This window comes from Musca domestica, unplaced genomic scaffold, assembly GCF_030504385.1.
Source record: "Musca domestica strain aabys unplaced genomic scaffold, Musca_domestica.polishedcontigs.V.1.1 22, whole genome shotgun sequence".
Taxonomy (NCBI): domain Eukaryota; kingdom Metazoa; phylum Arthropoda; class Insecta; order Diptera; family Muscidae; genus Musca; species Musca domestica.
This window is the reverse complement of record NW_026712262.1, coordinates 1,845,813-1,868,550: the sequence shown is the minus strand read 5'-3', so window position 1 is coordinate 1,868,550 and position 22,738 is coordinate 1,845,813. Positions and strand designations below refer to the sequence as shown.

The window sequence follows — 22,738 nt, the reverse complement described above, 5'->3', positions numbered from 1 at the left end:
AAATGACACACACACATACATACTCAAGGGTACATATGTACATAAATAGGTACTAAATATATATGTATGTATATAAAAACGTATGAACATAATTATGTCCGCCGACGACGACGTGAGTTGGATATTTTATATATTTTTGGATCTTAAAAATGTTGTGAACAATAATGATTATCTCAGGCCCCTATTTTGAGATGGATACTTAAAAAAAGGAACGTCACAGAGTTTGGATGCCTGAGGTAAACTCTACTACATGAATGGTGTTGTGGTAGGTATTTCAAGTAAGAAGGGGAGTATTTATTGTTGGTTAGGAGTGATCCGATAATCATAATAAAAAAAAAAAAAAAAAAAATCAGTACAGGTCCACAATTTGGGGCGCAGGTTCATAATTCGGGGCAATAAAATTTGGTTCATTTATGAAACCGTCACAAGCTGCCCGAATGTTGCTTTGCGATATTTTGGCTCATTCCCGGCGAAGCGATTGTTTGAGGTGATCGACACTTTGGTCTTTTTTAGTGCCAACCTTGCTTCCCACAACACTCCAGAAACAATAGTCCAACGGATTGGTATCCGGAGATTTTGGTGGCCACTATGCGCTGGAAATGAAACGAGGAACCTCATTTTGTAACCATTCTTGGGTGGCGCGTGCTGAGTGCGATGGTGCTGAGTTCAGTTGGAATATCCAAGGTCTGCGGCCAAAATGTTTGCGTGCCCAAGGCTTTAATAGACCCTCCAAACATTTTCGCGATAATATTCGGCATTTAATCTGATGCCACGGTCGATTAATACGAGCGGAGAGCGATCATCGGCTGTTTTGACGCCCCACACCATCACCATGGCCGACGCTTGAGTTCTGGTGGCCAACCGAAGGTGCACATTTTCACCTGACCTCTTTGGCATTTCATTTTGTTTTCTCATCGGAGAAACCCGAAGTCGGCAGTTCACCACTTTCGGTCAAGCGAAGCAACTCTTTAGCTCTTTTGAGTCTATTTTCTTTCTGTTGCGGTGTAAGTTCTTGAACTTTTTGGAATTTCAATGGCTTTACCCCGTGCTCAGTTTTCAATATTTACCGAATGGAATATTGCGATATGTTCAGCTCATAAGCCATTTTCCGGCCACTGCGACGCGGGTTTCGATCAAGTCGCTTTATTACCTTTCGAACCATTTCTGCTGATGTTGCTGTTTTCTTCCGTCCCTCTCTGGACGTCGGGCTACGCTACCAGTATCACGGTGGTACGAGCGATGGTACGAGATACAAAAGATTTATTCATATTTAAATGCTGGAGTGCTCTAACGATAGCCACTTGTGGGTTTCCAGCCAAATATAAAGAAATTGCACTATCATGCTTGAATTCCATCACGAATAACAATTGTTCCTGGAAAATTCACACCAAAATGCCTTTGTTCGCTTGTAAACAGCTGTCGTACGAGTGACTTCGAAATGACAGCAGTCTGAATTTGGTTGCAGTTTTTTTTCATCCCACCCTGTATATCATTTGATAATACCGCAACGTGCCTTTTAGACCCGAGGTCTCTTTGCACCAAATTCGTATCAGAGTCGATCTAGGATTGTCCGCCGCCCGTCTGTTTCTCTGGCTTCGACGATAACTCTCGAATGGAGTATCCGCTTTGATTCAAACTTGTTACATCGTAATATTATTGCGAGACTTAGATCAAGATCGGAGATGGACAATATCGGTCCACCCCTACTGGTACCTCTCCCTCAAAATTTCAAAATTTTCATAAATTATTTATTTCAAATAATTTACCTCATAGAACAAGAAAGGATCATTCAAATTTGTTCAAACTTTGCAAATCCTAAAATTTGTATCAGTGCTAGGTACGTCCCCCACAAAGGGTCAATATTTTGAATGACCATATCGCACATAAAACGTGAAATAAGCATCAGATTCATTCTAAACTTCATACGTTCCAATAATTCTACTAACATAAGATCTGAAGATGGCAGAAATCGACCCACTCCTTCTGACATCTCCTCCATAATGGGTTAACATTTTGAATAACTATGAGACTGATAAAACGGGAAATGAGTACCCGATTCCATTCAAATTCGGCATATCCCAATAGCGGTATCAACACAAGATCTAGTTTGAATACGGGATATATCGGACCACTCCATCAGGCACAACCACCACAAATAATTATATATCTTTTAAAATGTGAAATAAAATTCCGATTGAAGTTCGCACATCTCAATATTTCTATCAACACAAGATCGGGTGTAGATATGGGACATATCGGACATATGGGACATTTAATAGTCATATGGAGACCATTACGTCTATTCGTATCTCAGTTTTTCTTTCGAACGAATTCTACTCCCACTCGAAAAGGAGCAAAGTATGCTCGCTTTTACCCGAGTGGCATAGAAAAATAGAGTATAGAGCATGAGTATTCCCGCACGAATTCGAACGAGCATTTCTGAGCTCTGATGACGGTGTAGGTGGCATGAAATGTTCCTATTTTGCCCGGTGAAAAAATGCAGTGAGGTTTGTCTAGGATATCCCATCCTCAATTTGATTTCAATGGCATATTATCTAAGGAATAGCATATGAATAATTTCAAAGAGTCACTAGCTAAACTTTAAAGCAAGTTAGAGAAGTGCTGCCACCACTACACCACCTCCCATTGGAAAACCAGTTTTGGCAGTTATTTAGATTGGCTGACATTACAATGGTTCTCCCTCCCCCCTATTGATTATTCATTTTACAATTGGGGGAGGGGGGAGGTAGGTTCGGAGAACAACTGACATAGAGACACATATGGATGTCCATATACCTATACATATATGTATATGTGTGTATGTTTGTAGCTCTGCTGCAGCAGTTGAGGTAGCAAACAAATAAGAGAAGAGCAGAGCAGAAATAGTAGCTGGCTGACTGGTTTGGCTGCACCACTTGAAGAGATTAAGGCAAATCTCTAACAAGACTGGTTGCTGGTTGTTGTTGTTGTTTGTTATGATTTTAGTTAGTTGTTGTTGTTGTTTTTGCTGTAGCCATATCAACAACAAAAAGTAAAGTTGTTTAGCCAATGAAGAGGAACGAAGACGAACAGTGATTTGTATATTTCTGAGATGTTTGTTGTTGTTGTTTTTGGTAGCTGCTGCTGCAGTTGGGTCCCCGGTTTCTTTCTCCACCCAAAAAAACAAGATTTTGTATTCAAGTTGTTATTGTTGTTATTCTTTGAAAGCAGCAAAAATTTGAAAAAATGGCTGTCCGCTTTAGTAGAGCTGTACCAGCAGCAAAGTGGCAACGTTTCTTTTAATACCCATCTATAGTAGCCGTAAAAAAGACTAGAATGAACCACTTGGGTGCCTATCTCAAAGAAGAAGAACAATATTTTATTATTCTGTTGGAGTAACCAAAAGAGAGTGGGGGAAAGAGAGAGAGCGCCCGTTAATGTTTACACCTGGGTATAAATGTGAACATTTTGTTGTTGTTTTTTTAGTATGTATCTCATGTTGTTGTTTAAGGTATCCATTGGATACTTGGTTCAAGGAGGTGGTGGGTATTTCTCCCCATCGTTCGAACTCCAAAAACTGTAACGTATTTCGAACGCGCAGAGAGCTGACAGAGCAACGATTCTTCTTTCAATTAAAATAATTGATAAATTATCGAGATCTTTTGTAGATTATTGGTTTGAGGGTTATGGATTTTTAAAAATCGTTAAAGTTCTACAATTCTGAACCTTAATGAAAACGAAAATTCTCGGAACTACTGATACTAAATGTTGAAAAATTACCCTAAAAAGGTTTCTAATTCATAGAACAGTTTTCGATTAGAAAAACTTCTGTGGGTCTTCTATAGATCATATCCACCTCTGTATATAAGATCTCCTACGTTTCTTCCCTCACAAAATATTTGATGTTGTGGTCTTGCATTTAATAATTCATAATTAAGCATTGCCTAATCTAAACATCAAAATTATTTTTTTTAATAAGTTCGAATAACTTTTATAAGTTTCTGTTTTGTAGGGTCCATTTGTATACCCTACACCACAAGGTGGTCAGGGTATTATGTCTTTGGGCATTTCTTTGTAACAGGCAAAAGGAAACGAGATAGATCCATAGTTCTTTTTGATGATCTGCATAGAATCATATTCTGAGTCTATTTATGCATGTCCGTCCGTCTGTCCATGTATTTTTGTGAACAAAGTACAGTTCGCATTTATTACCCGATCCAGGTGAAATTTTGCACAAATCATTTGTTCGGCCCAAGGACAAAACCTTATTGAAATTGGAGATAATCGCTAAAAATGTAGATATAGCTCCCATATATATCTTCGTCCGATTTGCCTTTTATTGTGCACCAAACGAGTAATATCAGTCCGAATAGTATGGAATTTTGCACGTACGATCAGATTGGACCTGAAAATAAGTATGCCAAATCGGTAAGTATCGAAATCGGTTCAGATATAGCTATAGCTCCCATATATATTGTTCATCCGATTTGTTATTTTTGTCCTCCGCAGCCGTAATATGCACTCTGTAACAACAATATTTGGGGAAATATATTAAATACAGCTCAGAAATACCTTTGTTAAATTTTATCGAGATCGGTTCGGATTTGGATATATCTCCCATATATAACTTCGTCAGATTTACCTTTGATTGTGCACCAAACGTCTAATATTTGCCAAAATGGGATGAAATTTGGCACTTACGACCGAGTTGAGTTTAGAAGCTAGTGTGTCAAATTTGGTGAAGATCGGTTCAGATGTAGCTATAGCTCCCATATATACTGTTCATCCGATTTGTCATATTTGTTACCCACAGCCGTATTAAGCCCTCCGTAACAACGATATTCAGGGAAATATATCAAATACAGCTCAGAAATATCTTTGCCAAATTTAATCGAGATCGGTCCCGATTTGGCTATAGCTCCCATATATATATTTATCTGATTTCAAATTAATTGTGCACCAAATGGGCAGTACAAGTCCGAATTTAAAAGATACAAATACTTCGGCATATTTAGTCCTTTGAACTTTAAATTACAATTAAAATCATAGCGTGAATGATTGAATTCTCCCACAAAAACTTTTAATTGTTATGTGGAGCTCTACTAAATTAGCAAAGTGGTGTAGGGTATCATAAAGTAGGGCCCGCCCGACTTTTAGACTTTCTTTACTGGTTATGACTACCGATGGCTTTTTATAAAAAACACGCACACCAACAGGCAAACACATTTGGAGACTATCATCCCGCATATGAAAAATATATTGATGTTTGGGATGAGGTCATAAAGGTTACACTTCCGTTTCTAATAAAGAAGCGAAACAAAAGGAATTTCCTAACGTACACAAATAGCTCGTTCGTACCACCTATATGGGGGAACAGAACATTACTTTACGTTTTATGCATAATAATTAGTATTAGAGTTTCGAAAATTTGTTCTTCAGTTATTTGTTACAACAACCTGCCTTCGCATTAATGGAGCTCTATCTTTAAAATTACTTTTCCAAAAAAATCTTATTTCGTAGAGGGGTTTATTAAGGTAAACGTTATGAACATCTGAAGAATATTGAAACAAGTTAAATAGTATCAGTCGGTTTTGCCGACAGATGTATGCCCCCAGCCTTAAGTTGTGAGCATTCTAAATGTAGACCCTTTATGGGGGAGGTTCCGAAGCAGTTGGCCAATATTGTCCAACTCATTTCATACCTGAGTCTGATATAAATAGTACAACGTGTCATATTTGGGCTACATCGTCTACTTTCTATACTTTATATGGGATATGTGCAAATTTTTTGGAAAATCTGGAAATATGCATGAGATACCATATATAGAGGACCGAACTATTCCACTTCATCTAATATAGATGAAAATAATGGTATGTGCAAAATTTAAAGGAAAACGAACATTTATATCCAATTTTATACGGAATCATAGATATTCATATCAGATTTCTGGTTAAAGGGAAATATTTAGATATAGCAGGTTGTATAGAATCGCCGACTTGTTTCGCAATTATGACCGATATAAGTATAGGACATTGTGACTCTTTGTGGTTGAGTTAACAGAAGGGGTTGGCAGATATCTATCATAATCTGTACAGATTTTGTGTTTGAAAAAAAAATGGATGTGTGATATTTGACGAGATTTGCCAGAAGGAGTGTCGCGATATATCCCGTATTCACAGCAGATCTTGTGTTAGTAGAATGGATGCATTTTTCGGATTTTATGATCGTTTTGGTTACTCGAAACTTTGACCCTTTGTGGGGAGGTACTAGAAGGAATGGTCCGATATTTACCATCTTAATAAGAGATCTGGTAGAAAAATTGAGATGTGCCGAGTCTGAATGGAATCGGATGTTAATTTCGAGTTTTATGAGCTTCATGGAAATTCGAAATTTTCACCCTTTGTTGGGGAGGTACCAGAAGGAGTGGGCCGATATTACCCACATTCACACCAAACCTTGGGTTAATAAAAATATTGTTATGAGTGTAATTTGAAGACAATCGGACGCTTACATCACATTTTAAAAGAGTTATAATTATTCAAAATGTAGACCCTTTGTGGGGGTGGTACTTGATGAAGTGGTCCGATATTGTCCATTTTCGCACATGATCTAGCACTGGTGCAAATATTAGGATTCGTAAAGTTGGAGCAAAATCGGAGTATCGTTTCTTTTTCTGTGCAGAAAATATTTTTTTGAAAATTTCGACCTTTTGTGGGGGAGGTACCAGAAAGAGTGGACCGATATATTTCATTTTAGCGTCAGACATTGGGATGTGTGAAATTTGAAGCCAATGAGGCTCTTACATCACATTTTATAAGAGTTATAATTATTCAAAACTTTGACACTTAGTGGGTGAGGTACCATAAGGAGTTGACCGATGCTGTCCATTTTTGCACATGACCTAGAACTTATGCAAATATTAGGACGTGCAAAGTTGGAGCAAAATCGGATTATCCTTTCTCTTTCTGTGCAGAAAATATTTTCTTTAAAAATTTCGATATTTTGTGGGGGAGGTACCAGAGGGAGTGGACCGATATTGCCCATCTCCGAAATATTACGATGTACCAAGTTTGGATCAAAGCGGCCAGACAGACAGACGGACGGATGGACATCACTAAATCGACTCCAAATGTCCTGAAACGGATTTGGTCCAAAGAGACCTATGGTCTATGACTGTTATTTCGACTAGGCAAGTTTTGGCCGTATCAAATGATATATACCTTCTAGGTTTCGACATAAGCCAAGTGTATTGGATTCGGATATTGCGCAGTTTAAATAGGAATTGGGGAATATTTTCGCCTTTTTATGAATGCTTTGATTATTTTAAATTCGGACTATTTGTGGAAGTTGGCTTATAATTTCTATATTCACATAAAAACGCCTAGAGTTCAAAACCGTTATTTCGAACAGACCATTTAGTAGAGTTCCTACACTTAGTACACATTTCCAACTCCCATATATCAAGCCCATTTCCAAAAATTGATTCTCATAACAAATGTGATTTTCACATTTTTTTACTATCCGTTTACATAATTCCAAATGGTACCAAATTTAGTGCATTTTAGTACTTTTGGTACACACGATCTTTAGTTAGTCTATCCTACACAACATCAACGTTTCTAACTCCAAATTTAAGATTTCCAGTTCTATTCATTTCCCTAAATAATATTTAATAGTTTAAACCCTCTACCATACATAGTATGGAGGGTATATTAAGTTCGTCATTCCGTTTGCAACTAATCATTTTAGACATAACAAAGTATATATATTTTTGATCAGCGTAAAATTCTAAGACGATTTAGCCCTGTCCGTTCTCCCATCCGTCTGTTGTAATCACGCTACAGTCAAAACGAATAAAGATAGATCAGTCTTTTGTCTGCAGGCAAGTCAAGTTCGAAGATGATCTATATCTGTCCACGATATCGTATTGGCCCCATTTTACGGTACCCGTTGATATTCGATATTTTGATGACTGTAGCCAATTTTTGCAATGAAATTGTCTGAGAACTCACAAAAAGAGTTCCTTCTGATTACTTTACCCCTGGAAGAGTATTGTCTATATAGGTTCACGATACCGTATATCCCCCACATAATGGTACCTCACTATATTCGGTATTTTGATGATTTTATTTTAATATTTTAATAGCTTATGACATATTTTTAAAATGTTAACAAAATATTTAACAGATTTTATTTATTTATTTTTTTGAAAATGTCCAAATTTTTTCCAAATGGTGGAGGGTATTCAATGTTCGGCCCAGCCGAACTTACTGCTTTTTTACTTATTTTAGTATGTATTCCCCGAAAATCCCCGCCATGTATCAATCAAATCGCACAAAAAATGATGCTAATGTCAAATTTAGGTATTGGAAGGAGAGAATCGATATCGGTCAATTTCTCACCTGACCTAAGGTTGGTTCAAATATTAACATGGCCAAAGCTTAAATAAAATTCTATATTCTCCTGAAAAGAGGTCTAGGGTCCAAACCCGTGATTTCGGAGAGGCCCTTTCCTTTTTTAGGTTATTCCCTTTTCATTGTTCCTCTCTCTCCCTTTCCTCTCTCCAATCAATTTTTCACACAATTAACACAAGTCGCTGGTGTCATGCTGAAGCTTTCCGTACGATTTCTCTCTCTCGCTCTCTTTCTCTCTTAATAATCTTATATGTATTAAACTCGAAAATTCGAAGTTAATTTCTTCATTTTGTTTTAATTTTTTGATTATTTGATTACTTTTTTCAAGGATTTTACCCCAATTTTTTCTCTAATTAACCCTTGAAATTATTTTAACCCCAAATGATCCTCAAAAATTTATGTAAATATTTGCAGGCTGGATTATGGTCAAGGTTCAGAAAAACTTTAACCCTCAAAAGGGGGTAAGTGGTCATTCAATCAATGTCAGTTGGGAGTGCCATAAAGGATCAGAGATCTTTTCTCTGTAAGAAATTGGAATTTGATTTCATTTAAATGTTAGATCGGCAGGAAGCCTTTAGCAATTATGGAACTGTTGGAAGTTTTCTGTTTCGATATTGAAGAATGTTAAAATGCAGAAACTAAACTTGAAAATTCAATATCGAAATGAAAATCGAAGTCTCCCTTAGAAATGTGGTCATTCCTTCTCCAAACTGTGAAAATGGATTTCCTTCGGAAATTTAATTTATTTCTTTTGAAATACCTGGAAATGAACTTCAAACAGCCTGCTGACTTTTCTGCTGGACCCTTAACCACCGGCACACCCTCTATGAGGGAATAACAAGACAACAACGGCTATTGCATAATTAAATAGATTAAGGGCAATCGGAGCAAACAACGAAGAAGCAGCAGCAGCGTTCTTAACCCCCAAGAGATAGACGGTCAACGGCATTGTTGGTGGTTAAGGAGAGTAACTCTATTTGGTCGAATGGAACTGCGTGCAACTAATTTGCATCTCGCCACGAACGGGCGGACAGACGGAACCAACAGCATTGAATGTCGTTCGTTTTACAGCAAACAGATGACGATAAAAACAGAAGAAGAAGAAGAAGTCGGTGGTGATAAAAAACGAATTGGGTAGAAGACAAGGAAAATTTCGAGCAGCCGACATTATCCACAAAGACATACGGCGGACTATCTATGCGTCTGAGGCATTTGTTGTTGTAATATTAGCAGCAGAACCTTGCCTCATGGATTCTTCTGCATTGCCATGTAACTATGTGTGTGTCTGTATTTTATGAACAACAATGTCGTTGAAAGGCAAAACGACGACCCTTTTTCCCTAAACTTCCTATTGTCACTTAAAGACAGACAGACAGCCATGGCATGCATGCATTCTTGAGATCCACAAGCAACAACAACTGCTTGTTGTAAAGGTGCACACACCTTGCCAGAATTACTAGCCAGCGAGCCATAATAACCGCCAATGCTGCCTGCTACATGGCAAGGAAGGAAATAAGGAAGAAGACCATCATCATCATCATCAAATGACTGACTGAAGAACCAAACAGCAACAACAACATGAAAATGAGAATGGAAATGGAAATAACGAAAACGATCAAGGCAATCGGTCAACTGTGACGCGTCTTCTTGGTGATCGTAACAGAGAAAAAAAAACACGAAATAGAAAATAAAGAAAACATTAAAAAACGCAGAAACATCACCAGCAACAACAACAAACGCTGTATTAATGATGCAACAGCAAATTTGGAATTAAAGAAGTAGTCACTTGGCTGGCTGGCTGGCTGACACATGTGACCAGACGTAATGTCTTTAATTTTCTTTTGTTAGAAACGTGTTGTTCTAATGATAGCTGCATTTTCCAACAGGTAATCGTGGTACGTTCCATGTGTCGGTGGGGGGAAATTATCGGCGTTCTATGGAATTTTCAACGACCGTGACACCTGATGAATTTCTATTCAGCAGCTGCTGTGGGACCCATATTTTGTGGGGAGCACTCAAACTTTTTGCAAAGGCAAGATTATGTCTCTTAGAGTTCATTAACAAGTATGATCAAAAGTACACGATTATGGCTGTGACACACAAAATAAAAATTCCTAAAAAATCGATTATTTTAGCTCTGAGAGTTTATCTGTAAATATTCTTAAAACATCAAATTTATATACTTATGATATACAACGAAAAAAATTCTTAAAAGGCTAAGTTCTGAGAGTTCATTAACAAATACTTTAAATACAAGTTAAAAAGTACCAGTCGGTTTTGCTGACAGATGTATACCCTCAGCCAAAGTTCGATTATTTAAATTTATTTTGACTTCTATTATGATTATTCAAATTGTTGACCCTCTATGAAGTAGGTGCCGAAGGAATGGGACAATATTGTCCATTTCGTATCGGACCTAAATAAAGATTGCGAAATTGCGAAAATGTGGAAATATGCGAGAGGTAACATATATAGCGGACCGAAGTATTCCATTTTCATACTTCATCTAACACAGACAAAAACATTGGCATGGGAAAAATTACAAGGAAATCGAACATTTATATCCAGTTTTATGCGAAATCATAAATTCCATATTAATCTCAGGTTTCTGGTTGAGAGATATAGTTTCGCAAGTTATGACAGATTTTAGTATTAGAAATTGTGACCCTTTGTGGATTGGCAGATAAATATCATCTTCACAACGGATCTTGCGTTAAAAAAATATTTGGATGCGTGAAATTTGAAGAGAGTTGGATGCTTACTTCGCTTTCTTTGAGCGTTTTTTTTCAAAATCTTGAATCCTACCATTTTTATAATAGATATTGTGTTGATGGAAATATTGAGATGTACCAAGTCTGAATAGAATCGGATGTTAATTTCGCGTTATGAGATTCATATTCAAAATTTTGACCCTTTTTTTGGGGAGGTACCAGAAAGAGTGGACCTATATATCCCAATTTCACAACAGATTTTGGGTTAATAAAAATATTGTGATGTGTGTAATTTGAAGGGGGCCGAATGCTTATATCGGGTTTTATAATCGTTTTGGTTATTCCTTTTGTGGGGGTACCTGAAGGAATGATCGAATCTCTACTATCTTTATAACAGATCTTGTGTTCATGGAAATATTGAGATGTTACAAATCTGAATGGAATCGTATATTAATTTCGCGTTTAATGTGTTTCACGTATATTCAAAATTTAAACCCTTTAGCGTGGGCGAGGTACCAGAATGAGTGGACCGATATATTCCATCTTCACACCAGACCGTGGGTTAGTAAAAATATTGTGATGTGTGTAATTTGTGTAATCACATATTATATGAGTTATAATTATTCAAAAATTTGACCCTTTGTGGGGGAGGTACTTAATGGGGTGGATCGATATATTTCATCTTCACACCAGACCTAATCCAAGGTCTAAAATCTAAAAAAATAAAAATATAGTGTTGTGTGTAATTTGGAGACAATCGGAATGTTACATCACATTATGTTAGAATTATAAGGGGGGTGGGGTGGGGTTATTACTTGAGAATGGAGTTGGGAAACATAAATAGCTTATCTGGGGTTATTATTGAAGGCGATTTAGCTGCATGCCAGAAATTAAAATAATTTTTGGGCAATATTTTCAGCCACTTACCTACTAAAGACACCGTTCAGCAAATGGAAGATATTGTCAATAATGCAATAGCTAATGTATTCCACTTGCTTGCTTTTACTGATGCAGAATCATCAATAAATCACATGGGAATCCCTCAACTAACAACAATGGATGAAATTAGCAATATTTGCAAAGCAATGAATAGTAAAAATTCATGTGGTTTGGACAACATATCCAATCATATAATTAAAGGGCATCCTGCCAAAGCTATAAATATTTAACGATAATTTTTAATAATTGTTTTAATATTTCCTATTTTCCTAAAAATGGAAGGTGTCCAAAATTATACCCGTTGTTAAAAAACCAAACAATGAAAGCTGCAACTTCACTTTGATCCATTTGTTATAAAATTATTTTATAGCTTATTTTCAAGTGGATAGTTTTGTGTCCAGTTTCGTCAAAATATATCAGGTTTGAATTATGTTAACTGCTGAGTTCTCTAAGGATCTATACTGGCTCCACACTTATATAAAATATTTATATTTCCTCACTTAGAACGAGATTCTTGATCGTCTGCGTATAGCATCCCACTATACAGGGTGAGATGAAAAAACGGCAACCAATTTCAGACTGCTGTCATTTCTAAGCCACTCGTCCGACAGCTGTTACAATTATTCCAGGGACAGCTCATTATATTGTTTACAAGAGTACAAAAGCATTTTAGCGAGAATTTTCCAGAAAAAAAGTTATTCGGCATGGAATTAAGCGTGATAGTGTCATTTCTTTATATTTGGCTGGAAAACAACAAGTGGCTATCGTTAGAGCACTCCAGCATTTAAATGTGAATAAATCTTTTGTGTCTCGTACCATAGCTCGTTACCGTGATGCTGGTAGCGTAGCCCGACGTCAAGGAAGTGGACAGCAACATCAGCAGAAATGGTTCGAAAAGTAAAGAAGCGACTTGATCGAAACCCGCGTCGCAGCAATAGCAATAGCAATATTCCATTGAAATTCCATTCCATTCAGGTAAAGCCATTGAAATTCCAAGAAGTGCAAGAACTTACACCGCAACAGAAAGAAAATAGACTCAAAAAAGCTAAAGAGACTACGAGTTTGGTTTTCTCCGATGAGAAAACATCCCAGTCCAGCAGTTTGTAAACAAACAAAATGATCGTGTTGACTGGCCAAAGAAGTCAGCTGAAAATGTGCACCTTCGGTTAGCCACCAGAACTCAAGCGCCGGCCATGGTCGCTCTCCACTCATATTAATCGACCGTGGCATCAGAATAAATGCCGAATATTATCGCGAAAATATTCTGGAGGGTGTATTAAAGCTTTGGGCACGCAAACATTTTGGCCGCAGACCTTGGACATTCTTGATGCTTTTTCTGGCATTTTTTGATTTAATTAAAAAAAAAAATAAATAAAAACATTTAAAAATTATGGCGTTTGGCTTTATTGCAGTTTTTATCTCATCCGTAACCTTTAACCAAAACTGTGAGACAATACTTGTCAGAGCACAGATTTACTGGTTTTCACTCCGGAGTGTAATTCTCTCTCTAGAGATAATTGCTAGCTCATATTCAAGCGGATTAGAAAAATAGAGTATGTTCATTTGTATTCTACTCTCAGAAGTGCTCCCGCCCGAATTTCCAGTGAATTTAACTCTTTACCTGAAATCAGGCGAGTTTTTCGAAGGTCTGGTATTAAGTTTGCCCAAGCTTTAATAGTGATACGCTGATTTTCCAAATTGCCTTATATTTTTTGCTAGTTGGGACCCCACTACCAAAAAAGTTTTGAAATTCAATTCTTTGTACGTCTCATATTATAAGTCAGTTATAACTCAACTTTTTCTTAAAGGTTTGGAAGTCACCTGGTGTAGAAGCTGTCAAACATCTATACTAAATACGGATACCATTTAGACCTTTTAAAGTTTTAAGCCTTATTCAAAAATGTAGAGTTACCAAACTGGACATTTGGGATATCTAAACTTCTCTGGATAATTATTAAGATAGGTTTGCTTTTTGAATAAATTTACCATCTCCCATCCTGATTTGTATCATATTTACACAATTATTGTTTTGAAAAAGCCTTTGTGAGTGTAGATTGATTTGTTTAAAGGCCATGATTAGACTCTGAAATAGTCCAAACCCCTATTTTCCTTATATCTTATAATACTCTCTATAATTAAGTAATTTCATTTAGTGGCGCACAACAAAAAATACCAAACCTCATTTACTGGCGCCCAACGTATTGTTCAATTTTTTCCATATGAAATACATATTTGAAAATTTCCGAATAAGCATGTTTTGCTTATTGGACATGGAAAACAAAATTTACTCAAAACCCGACGTAATCGCTAGGAAAACAAACACACGCAAATGCCAACACATGTAGGGATATTTCCTCGCGTTTTCCTTATTGGCAACGGAAAATAAAAACATCTTGTCGGCGGCAATAAGAAAATATTGTCATTAAGAAATATTTCCCGAAAATAACCCGGGTATCACATTATCGGAAATATTCTGATAGACATTTTACATTTAATTTACATTTCCCTAAAGAGGATTTACCGATTTTCCAGTTGATTAGTGAGTGAGCGGAGAGGGGAAACACAACCACAGGCCATAAAACGATTAATTCACCAAAACCAAAAGATCAACAAACAAATCGGTTTGACTGCACACAGCAAATCTACCTAGACAAACACTTTCACTTAATGGTTTAAAGCATCGAAGGATGGACAGAAAGACAGGAGGAAGAAGCGGAAAAAGAAGATATTAGATACAAATCATTTTGCAACACACAACCAAAGACAATACAATGTGAGTTGAGTCTGACATCACAAAGGTGATTTGTTTTACTACTTCCGAATTTCCAGGTAGTTGTGTGGGTGTATGAAAATTATTGTGAGAATGAGAGAGAGAGAGAGAGAGAGAGAGAGAGAGAGAGAGAGAGAGAGAGAGAGAGAGAGAGAGAGAGGATCGGTGAATGATATTATTTTGGAAATTTTGTGAAATCCCATTATTTCCGAATTAACTTGCCAAAATATTTATGACCATTTGCAAAACGACAACAACAACAAATATAACGATACAACAATTTTGTGTTGTTGTTGCTATCTTTAATTAGTTGGGCAAACACTTCTGGTCATCTCGTCGTGTAGATTCAAGTCTTTTGTTGGTCAAAATAGTGGCGTCTATCCACTGTCGCTGATGTTCGAACAATTTTCATGCCACATCAGTGTGTGTGTGTGTGTGAGTGATTGTCCTTGTCGTGTTTGTGTTGTGTGTGTGTTTTTGAACAAAATTAACAAACAATTAACACCCGATTATTCATACCTGCTTAACAAAGGATTTGTTGACCGGCGTTTTGCAAAACTTGACTTTTTAAGTAGGCTCTGAATGTCGGCTCGTCCAGACGGATAGACAGTTCGAACAAAAGGATTATATGATGCCGATTGTCTGAGAGAATTTTGGAAATAATTGCATTTTCCTATTAGCAAAATATCCAGAGAATTTAAAATGAAAAATAATCTTAGAATATCAGGCTATTATGATAAGGAGTATTGGGATCTCAAGGATGTCACATGAAGTCATAAAGGCTCTATAAATTGAGAGGTCCTAATTTTTGGTATATTGTAATTTGTTGTCATTATATGAAATATTGTTGTAGTCTTACACACCGACTTGACACTATGGCATATTTACCGGGTGGAAACAATAGAAATTTTACTTTCATTTGAATGGTTCGTTTGTGGTGGCAGAATGTGTAAAATTACATTTGTTAATAAGCAGACTAAGCGATGTTCAATCAGTCAGAGGCGTCTTTGTATATCAAGTTTAAAGATCGGTAAAATCGCCTGCCCCTACTGGTACCCCTACATAAAGCAAAGTCTAAAAATGTTATAAAAATTGAATGGACTATCATATTTCGTTCAAACTTGGCATACCGTAATGTCTCCAACACATATATTGCTTAAAATGCAAATCTTGGGCTACCCCTTCTGGTACCTCCTCCACACAGAGGGTCGAAATTTTTGACTAATTACAATTCTTATAAAATCATACATCAATAATCACATTTTTAAGCTTTGCAAATTCCAATATTTATCTCAGCTCCAGATATGGAACAAAGATGGGCCATAATAATTTACTACTATTTCGTACTCCTCAAAAAAAAAAAATAAGAATAGTCAAAAAAAAAAAAAAAACAAAAAGTAAAAGAGCTGTAAGTACGGCCGGGCCAAACTTTGAATGCCTTCTACCATTTGGTACAAATATGCCAATTTTCAAAAAATTAAAATCCATTAAAAATTGTGTTAAAATCTTAAAAATACCGAATGTAGCCGTCGGGTCTATACAATGACGAGGTCCTGCATACGCAACTTTTATCATAAGCCTGCACAGACAATTTTCATATTAAAATTTGAAATAATTCCGGTAAATAATGTCGTTGAAATCATCAAAATACCGTATATCGGGCTATACGAAGACGTGGACCTGTTTAAGGCTGTAGTATCCATTACAAACTTCAAATACCAATTTTGAAACAATTCCGGTAAATAATGTCGCTAAAATCATCAAAATACCGCATATCGGGAGGTACCGTTATATAGGGGCTATACGAAGACGTGGACCTGCACAAACATTTTTCTGTCATAGCCTGTAGTATTCATTACGAACTTCAAATACTAAATTTGAAATAATTCCGGTAAATAATGTCGTAAAATCCATCAAAATACCGAATACGGGGGGAACCGTTATATGGGGCTATACGAAGACGTGGACCTACATGGCCCATTTTCTGCCTTAGGCTGTAGTACACATTACGAACTTCGAATACCAAAATGTCGCTATAATCATCAAAATATCGGAAGGTACCGTTATATGGTGGCTATACGAAGACGTGGACCTACATGACCCATTTTGGCTCTAGTATCCATTACAAACTTTCAATACCAATTTTGAAAAAATTCCGGTAAATAATGTCGCTAAAATCATCAAAATACCGCATATCGGGAGGTACCGTTATATGGGGGCTATACGAAGATGTGGACCTACATGGCCCATTTTCAATACCATAAGTCCTGCGGACATAGTACACATTTGAGCAAATTTTTATCAAAGCTAGACACCCACTCACTTACTTTTTTCCCTCCCCTCAAAAACTGCAACACTCTACGCCACTGTAACGTGTTAATTGTTGGCACTACAATTAATTTAATAATTTTTAAATTAATTGTAAAATGCAGTGTTTTAAATGTTTGGCTTTTGAACTTGACACAAGTGCTTCAACGTAGGCATTCAAGTCGCTAAGCTAGTCTGCGGAACAGTGCGGCAGTAACGTTTGTTGTTGTCAGAAATATGATTTCTATTCTCGCTGACGGTCAAAAGCAAAGGAAAAAAAAATGAAGTAAACTAAAATAAAACAAAGCACAGAAACGACATGCAATGTTTAAGTCATTGAGGAACCAGGAATGAAAGTGGTTGTAGTGCAAAGTAGGTGGGTGTGTGGAGGTAAGATTGTAGAAGAAGCGCAAATGCTGGACTGCTTGACATTTTTAAAATAAACATATAAATGTTTTTTTTAATCTTCTATATATATATATATATATACTTTGTGGGGTCTAAAATGTATACTTCGAGTTGTTACAAACGGAATGACAAACCTAATATATCCTCCATACTATGGTCGAGGGTATAAAAATAATCCACACAAAATTTTACTATAACTCAGGATATTTAATATGTCTAGGTACACAAGATTACATTTATTATAGGTACACAAGATTATATATTTAAAGTGGAAATTATATATTTACCTTTCTGAATGTTAATCTCTTACCTTTCTAATCTAAGTCAAAATTGGAATAAGTCAAAATCTCGAAGGAGGAAATATTCTAGATCAAATTTACCCTTCATCATATTGAAGAATCTTAATTAAAAAAAATTGTCGAAAAACACAACTTAAATGAAAACCGTTATATGGGGGATATACGAAGTGTTGGACCTGCATAAGTAATTTTTTTCATTGGCCGTAATATCGATTCAGAACTTCAATTTGAAACAATTCGCTAATATCTACAAATTTGAAACAATTCCGGTGAGTAATGTTGCTAAAATCATCAAAATACCAGATAAAAGGAGGTACCTTTATATGCGGGCTATATGAAAACGTGTATCTGCATAGACAATTTTCTAGTACAGGTTGTAGTACTCCTTACGATCTTCAAAATTTAAATACGAAATTTTAAACAATTCCGGTCAAAAATGTCACTAAAATAATCAAAATATGGAATATAGAAAGGTACCGTTATATAGGGGACATACGATATCGTGGACCTATATGGACAATTCTCTTCTAGCGGGTAAAATACTCAGAAAGAATTCCTTGTGTGGATTTTCATATAGTTTCATTGAAAATGTGGCAAAAAACATCAATATACCGTACATCGGGAGGTACTGATATATGGAGGACATACGATATCACGGATATATAGACAATTTTCTTCCGTGGGTGAAGTACTCAGAATAACCTCGTGGTGTGGATTCTTGAAAAATTTGGCTACAATCATCAAAATATCGAATATAGGGAGTTACCGTTATATGGGGGATATATGATATCGTGGACCTATATATACAAACCAGAGGGCAACCCTCTCAGAATGAACTCCTTGTGAGGATTTTCAGACAATTCCTTTATATGGGGTCCATGCGATATCGTGGATCGATATAGCTTATCTTCGAATTTGAACTGCTTGGCTGCACACTGACCTGTGCAACATTTTAGCTTTAGGGGCAATACCAAATCCTATTTTTAATCAATCTAACTTTATCAATCTGTAAAAGCTCTGCCAAATTTTAAAGCTCTATCTTAATTTTTACTAAATGTAGAGCAAAATAATGGCAACATTAAGTCCTCCAGTCTTAGAATTTATTAGATTTTTGAATTTTTTGTACAATTGATATGAAAAGCTTAATTTTTAGCAAGTTGAGATTTAGTCTCAATATAGCTCATTTTCATGTCCAATCAGCCTGCATATAATGTAAAACGTTGCGCGAACGGACACACATCGCTTTCTTTCGCATTCACTTTTATTTGGTAGAAGATATAGAAATCAAACCTCCCAAAAACTCCCTCGATTTTGAATAAAGATTGAAACTCGTCCGAATTTAAGTAAAGTGTGAAACTCGATCAAATACGAGAGGAGGATCCTGGAAGTAAAAACGAACGAATAAAAAAAAATGAAGCACACTCTATGTTGCGAGCATGTTTGGCTCTTTTTAGAGTGGGAGAAAAATTCGATTCTTTCAAATTGTACAATATCAAAACTGGTTTGTTGTTACACACACACACACAAATAATAAAAACCAAATAATTGTTTCCACTCGATATTACTCTTAAAGCAAACTCTCACTCTATTTCCAGTGATTTGACTTCCACTCTAGATTAATAAAATATGGGAACGCGCCCACAATAAACAAACATTGAATATTGAACGCTCCCACAATTAACACAATACTGAAGAGTAAACTCCGTTTTAAACTCTGTCTCTTCGGGCCAACATGTTCGCCAGCAGGTTTCACTCCCAAGTGAAAACGAGCAAATATGTGCTCTCATCAAAATTGGAAAATCAGGAGTTATATGTTAGCTAGGGCCTATAAATAAATTGGGAAAGAAATTGTCAATTTTCAATGTCAAGCACCGTAGATATTGCTCCCAAGTCACTTGTTAACATATTCCATGACGTAAATTGAGTTTTTGTGTGTGTATGAGAGAAAGAAGATACGTAGAGACTCACAATTTCTCATTAAACATTTCAATGTCTGGTTACGGAGTAATGGCATCAACAATGGGCCGGTCAGTCAGAGATCGTTCAATACATTTAAGACTAAAATATATCCAAAGTTTCGAATACATACACTTTCGGAAAATACATACTTTTTGGGGTCTCCGACTAATATTTCGAGGTGTTGCAAACGAAATGAGTATTTAATATACCCTCCATTGTATGGTGGATATTATTATTATTATGTTTATTTCGCATTAACTTTTATATGGCAGAAGGTATAGAAATCAAACCTCCCAAAACTCCCCCAATTTTGAATAAAGATTGAGACTCCTCCGAATTTAAGCAAAGTTTGAAACTCGATCAAATGCGAGAGGAGGATTCCTGGAAATAGAAACAAACGAATAAACAAATGAAGTACACTCTAGCATGTTTGGCTCGTTTAAGAGTTGGAGAAAAATTCGCTCGAAATCGAGCAGATTCTACTATTGTCGAGCACTCTTTTAGTTTTTGTTATACCGTTAAACCTTCATTGAAATTGTACAACATCAAAACCGGTTTGTTGTTACACACACGCACACACAAATCAGCGAGTCAAATAATTGTTTCCACTCGATTTTACTCTTAGAGCAATATCTCACTCTTGACTACCACTCTAGTTTAACTAAATATGAATGAAAATTGAATGCTCCAACAATAAACTAAACAGTGAAGAGTGAACTCCGTATGAAGCTCTGGCTCTTCGAGCTGACACGTTCACGAGCTGGTTTCACTCTCAAGTGAAAACGAGCAAATATGTGCTCTCACCAAAATTGGAAAATCAGGAGTTATACGATAGCTAGGGCCTATAAGTATCGTAGATTAACATATTTCTTGTTGTTAACATATTTCATGATGTAAATTGAGTTTTTGTGTGTGTGAGAGAAAGAGAAAGAGAGAGGGAAGTTACGTAGAGGCTCACAATTTCTCATTAAACATTTCAGTGTCTGGCTACTGAGTAATGACATCAACAATGTCAGTCAGAGATCGTTCAATGCATTTAATGCTAGGAACACAATTGGAGCGAACGACGAATTTTTTCGCGGCGTATGTTCGTCGTCAAAAATAAAAACCATATGTGTATATGGAAGTGCACACAATCACGGCGGCGGCGAAAATTTCGTCGGTCGCCGCGAACTCAATTAGCTTTATTTCTATTTCATACGCCGGCGAACGGCGACAAAACAGTACAAGGTGGCCATACTTGTACGAATTTTATGTGTTTTAGTAAATAAAGTTACTTTTTACTTAAAAATTTGTTATGGTCACTCTACTATCTGTTATTCGTATAAAAAAACATAAATAATTTGTTTATTTATTTGTGCACTTGCGCCTGAGTGAGGATGGATATCAGTGAATTTATAATAGAGAAGATGGACATAACTGAAATTATAAAGAATTGTGAGTTCTTGTATAATTTTCATTGTAGTCAACAAATGAGCAAAAAGTAAACAACTTCATCAGCTGTTTTATAATTTCGTCGGTATTGTGTTCCATACGACGAATTTTCGCGGCTCATTTTGTCGCCGCGTAGGGCGAAATTCGTCGTTCGCTCCAATTGTGTTCCTAGCATAAGACTAAAACATATCCAACGTTTCGTTTGAGTTTGGCGAGAAAAATGGAAGACTGTCTCCACTAATAGCACACGATCTGAAAATCCTTCAAGCTGGCTTCAAACGCAACATTGGTGTGAGTTAGCATTTGGATCCATGTTTTGGTGGAGATATAAAATATCTACATTTTTTTGGTATATTTACTTTTTTTGCCACAAAAAAAATCCAATTATACATATAAATATTTATTTACTTACCTTCCTCCAATGAGCTTTTGGGAAATTTCTTCAGAACTCAGAAAAACTTGGTCCTCGATTGTCAAATAGTTCTGTTGATGTTGAAATGTAATTGAGACTTCCAGCACCATTCCTTGAAACACCTTTATTCCTCCATTGAGCGATGATATTGTATTGCATTATTTTCTAAGAAACACAAAATTTAATATGAGTTTTGAATTTAAATAAAACGCTTAATTATTGACTTCTAAGAAAACGACAATTTCTCAAAACGAATATTTCAAATTTTACCTTCTTTTGAATTTTGCCATTCAAATATTGTCATTTAAATATTTTTTATTTTCTATTCAAACATTTATTTTTTTTTTTTGTTTTCATTAAATGTCAAATTGTTTTCTCCTCAAAATTTTCTAACAAACTGCGGAGATTGCGAGAGAAAAATCAAAAGAAAAAATTATTACTGATTCTAATTTTCAAAGTTAACTGAGTTTTGAAATTAAATTTTTGTCACATCCTCACTCTGGAATTTGATTTGAAATGGCAAAAAATGATGTTGCTGCTGTTGCTGGTGCTGTAGCTGTTCACAACTGCAAATGTTAACGACGACGATGATGTTGTGGTTGTTGTTGTTGCCATTGTCAATAAAGATGATGATAATGAGGAGATGCGATGCAAAGCGTTGTCGAAGATGTTGTTGAATATCTCACGCGTGTAATTGAATCATTGTGGAGCAGATGTTAAAATCCAGTGATGGCCAAACTCATGCACCTCAGCTACAGGTAATGAGAAAGAAAAACTAAGGTGAGAAATTGAAAAAAAAAATTAAAATGTTTAAGGGCCATTTTGACAATATTTATACCCTCCACCTTACATAGTATGGAGGGTATATTAAGTTCGTCATTCCGTTTGTAATAATTTTAGACACAAGAAAGTATATATAGTTTTGATCAGCGTAAAGTTCTAAAACAATTTAGCCATGTCCGTCCGTCCGTCTGACCGTCTGTTTAAATCACGCTAGAGTCCAAGCGAATAAAGATAGGAAGCTAATTTCTTTCTTTTGTCTGCAGGCAGGTCAAGTTCGAAGATTTTTTTCAATGAAGTTGTCACAAAATTCAAAAAAGGAGCTC

General features: G+C 36.1%; 1 protein-coding gene and 1 long non-coding RNA gene across 4 annotated transcripts in view; one reads left to right on the top strand and one right to left on the bottom strand.

The window, feature by feature from the left end:
* Positions 1-18,913: 18,913 nt before the first annotated feature.
* Positions 18,914-21,993, bottom strand: LOC109611957 (uncharacterized). 2 transcript variants are annotated; one of them, XR_002194211.2, is made up of 3 exons: positions 21,903-21,993; positions 21,633-21,797; positions 18,914-19,208 (listed from the first exon to the last, which is right to left on the bottom strand). It is a non-coding gene; the product is annotated as an uncharacterized LOC109611957 (long non-coding RNA). The 2 variants fall into 2 exon arrangements; XR_002194210.2 differs by lacking the exon at positions 18,914-19,208 and adding an exon at positions 19,948-20,167.
* A 307-nt stretch (positions 21,994-22,300) lies between these two features.
* LOC101900992 (uncharacterized) overlaps positions 22,301-22,738 on the top strand; it is a 30,128-nt gene continuing 29,690 nt past the window's right edge. The window contains exon 1 of one of the 2 annotated variants that reach the window (XM_059122983.1): positions 22,301-22,390. In XM_059122983.1, the coding sequence (XP_058978966.1) occupies positions 22,362-22,390 (29 nt within the window). In that variant the 5' untranslated portion in view covers positions 22,301-22,361. Of the gene's footprint in view, positions 22,413-22,738 lie in introns of both variants that reach the window. The other variant, XM_059122984.1, reaches the window with a different exon arrangement.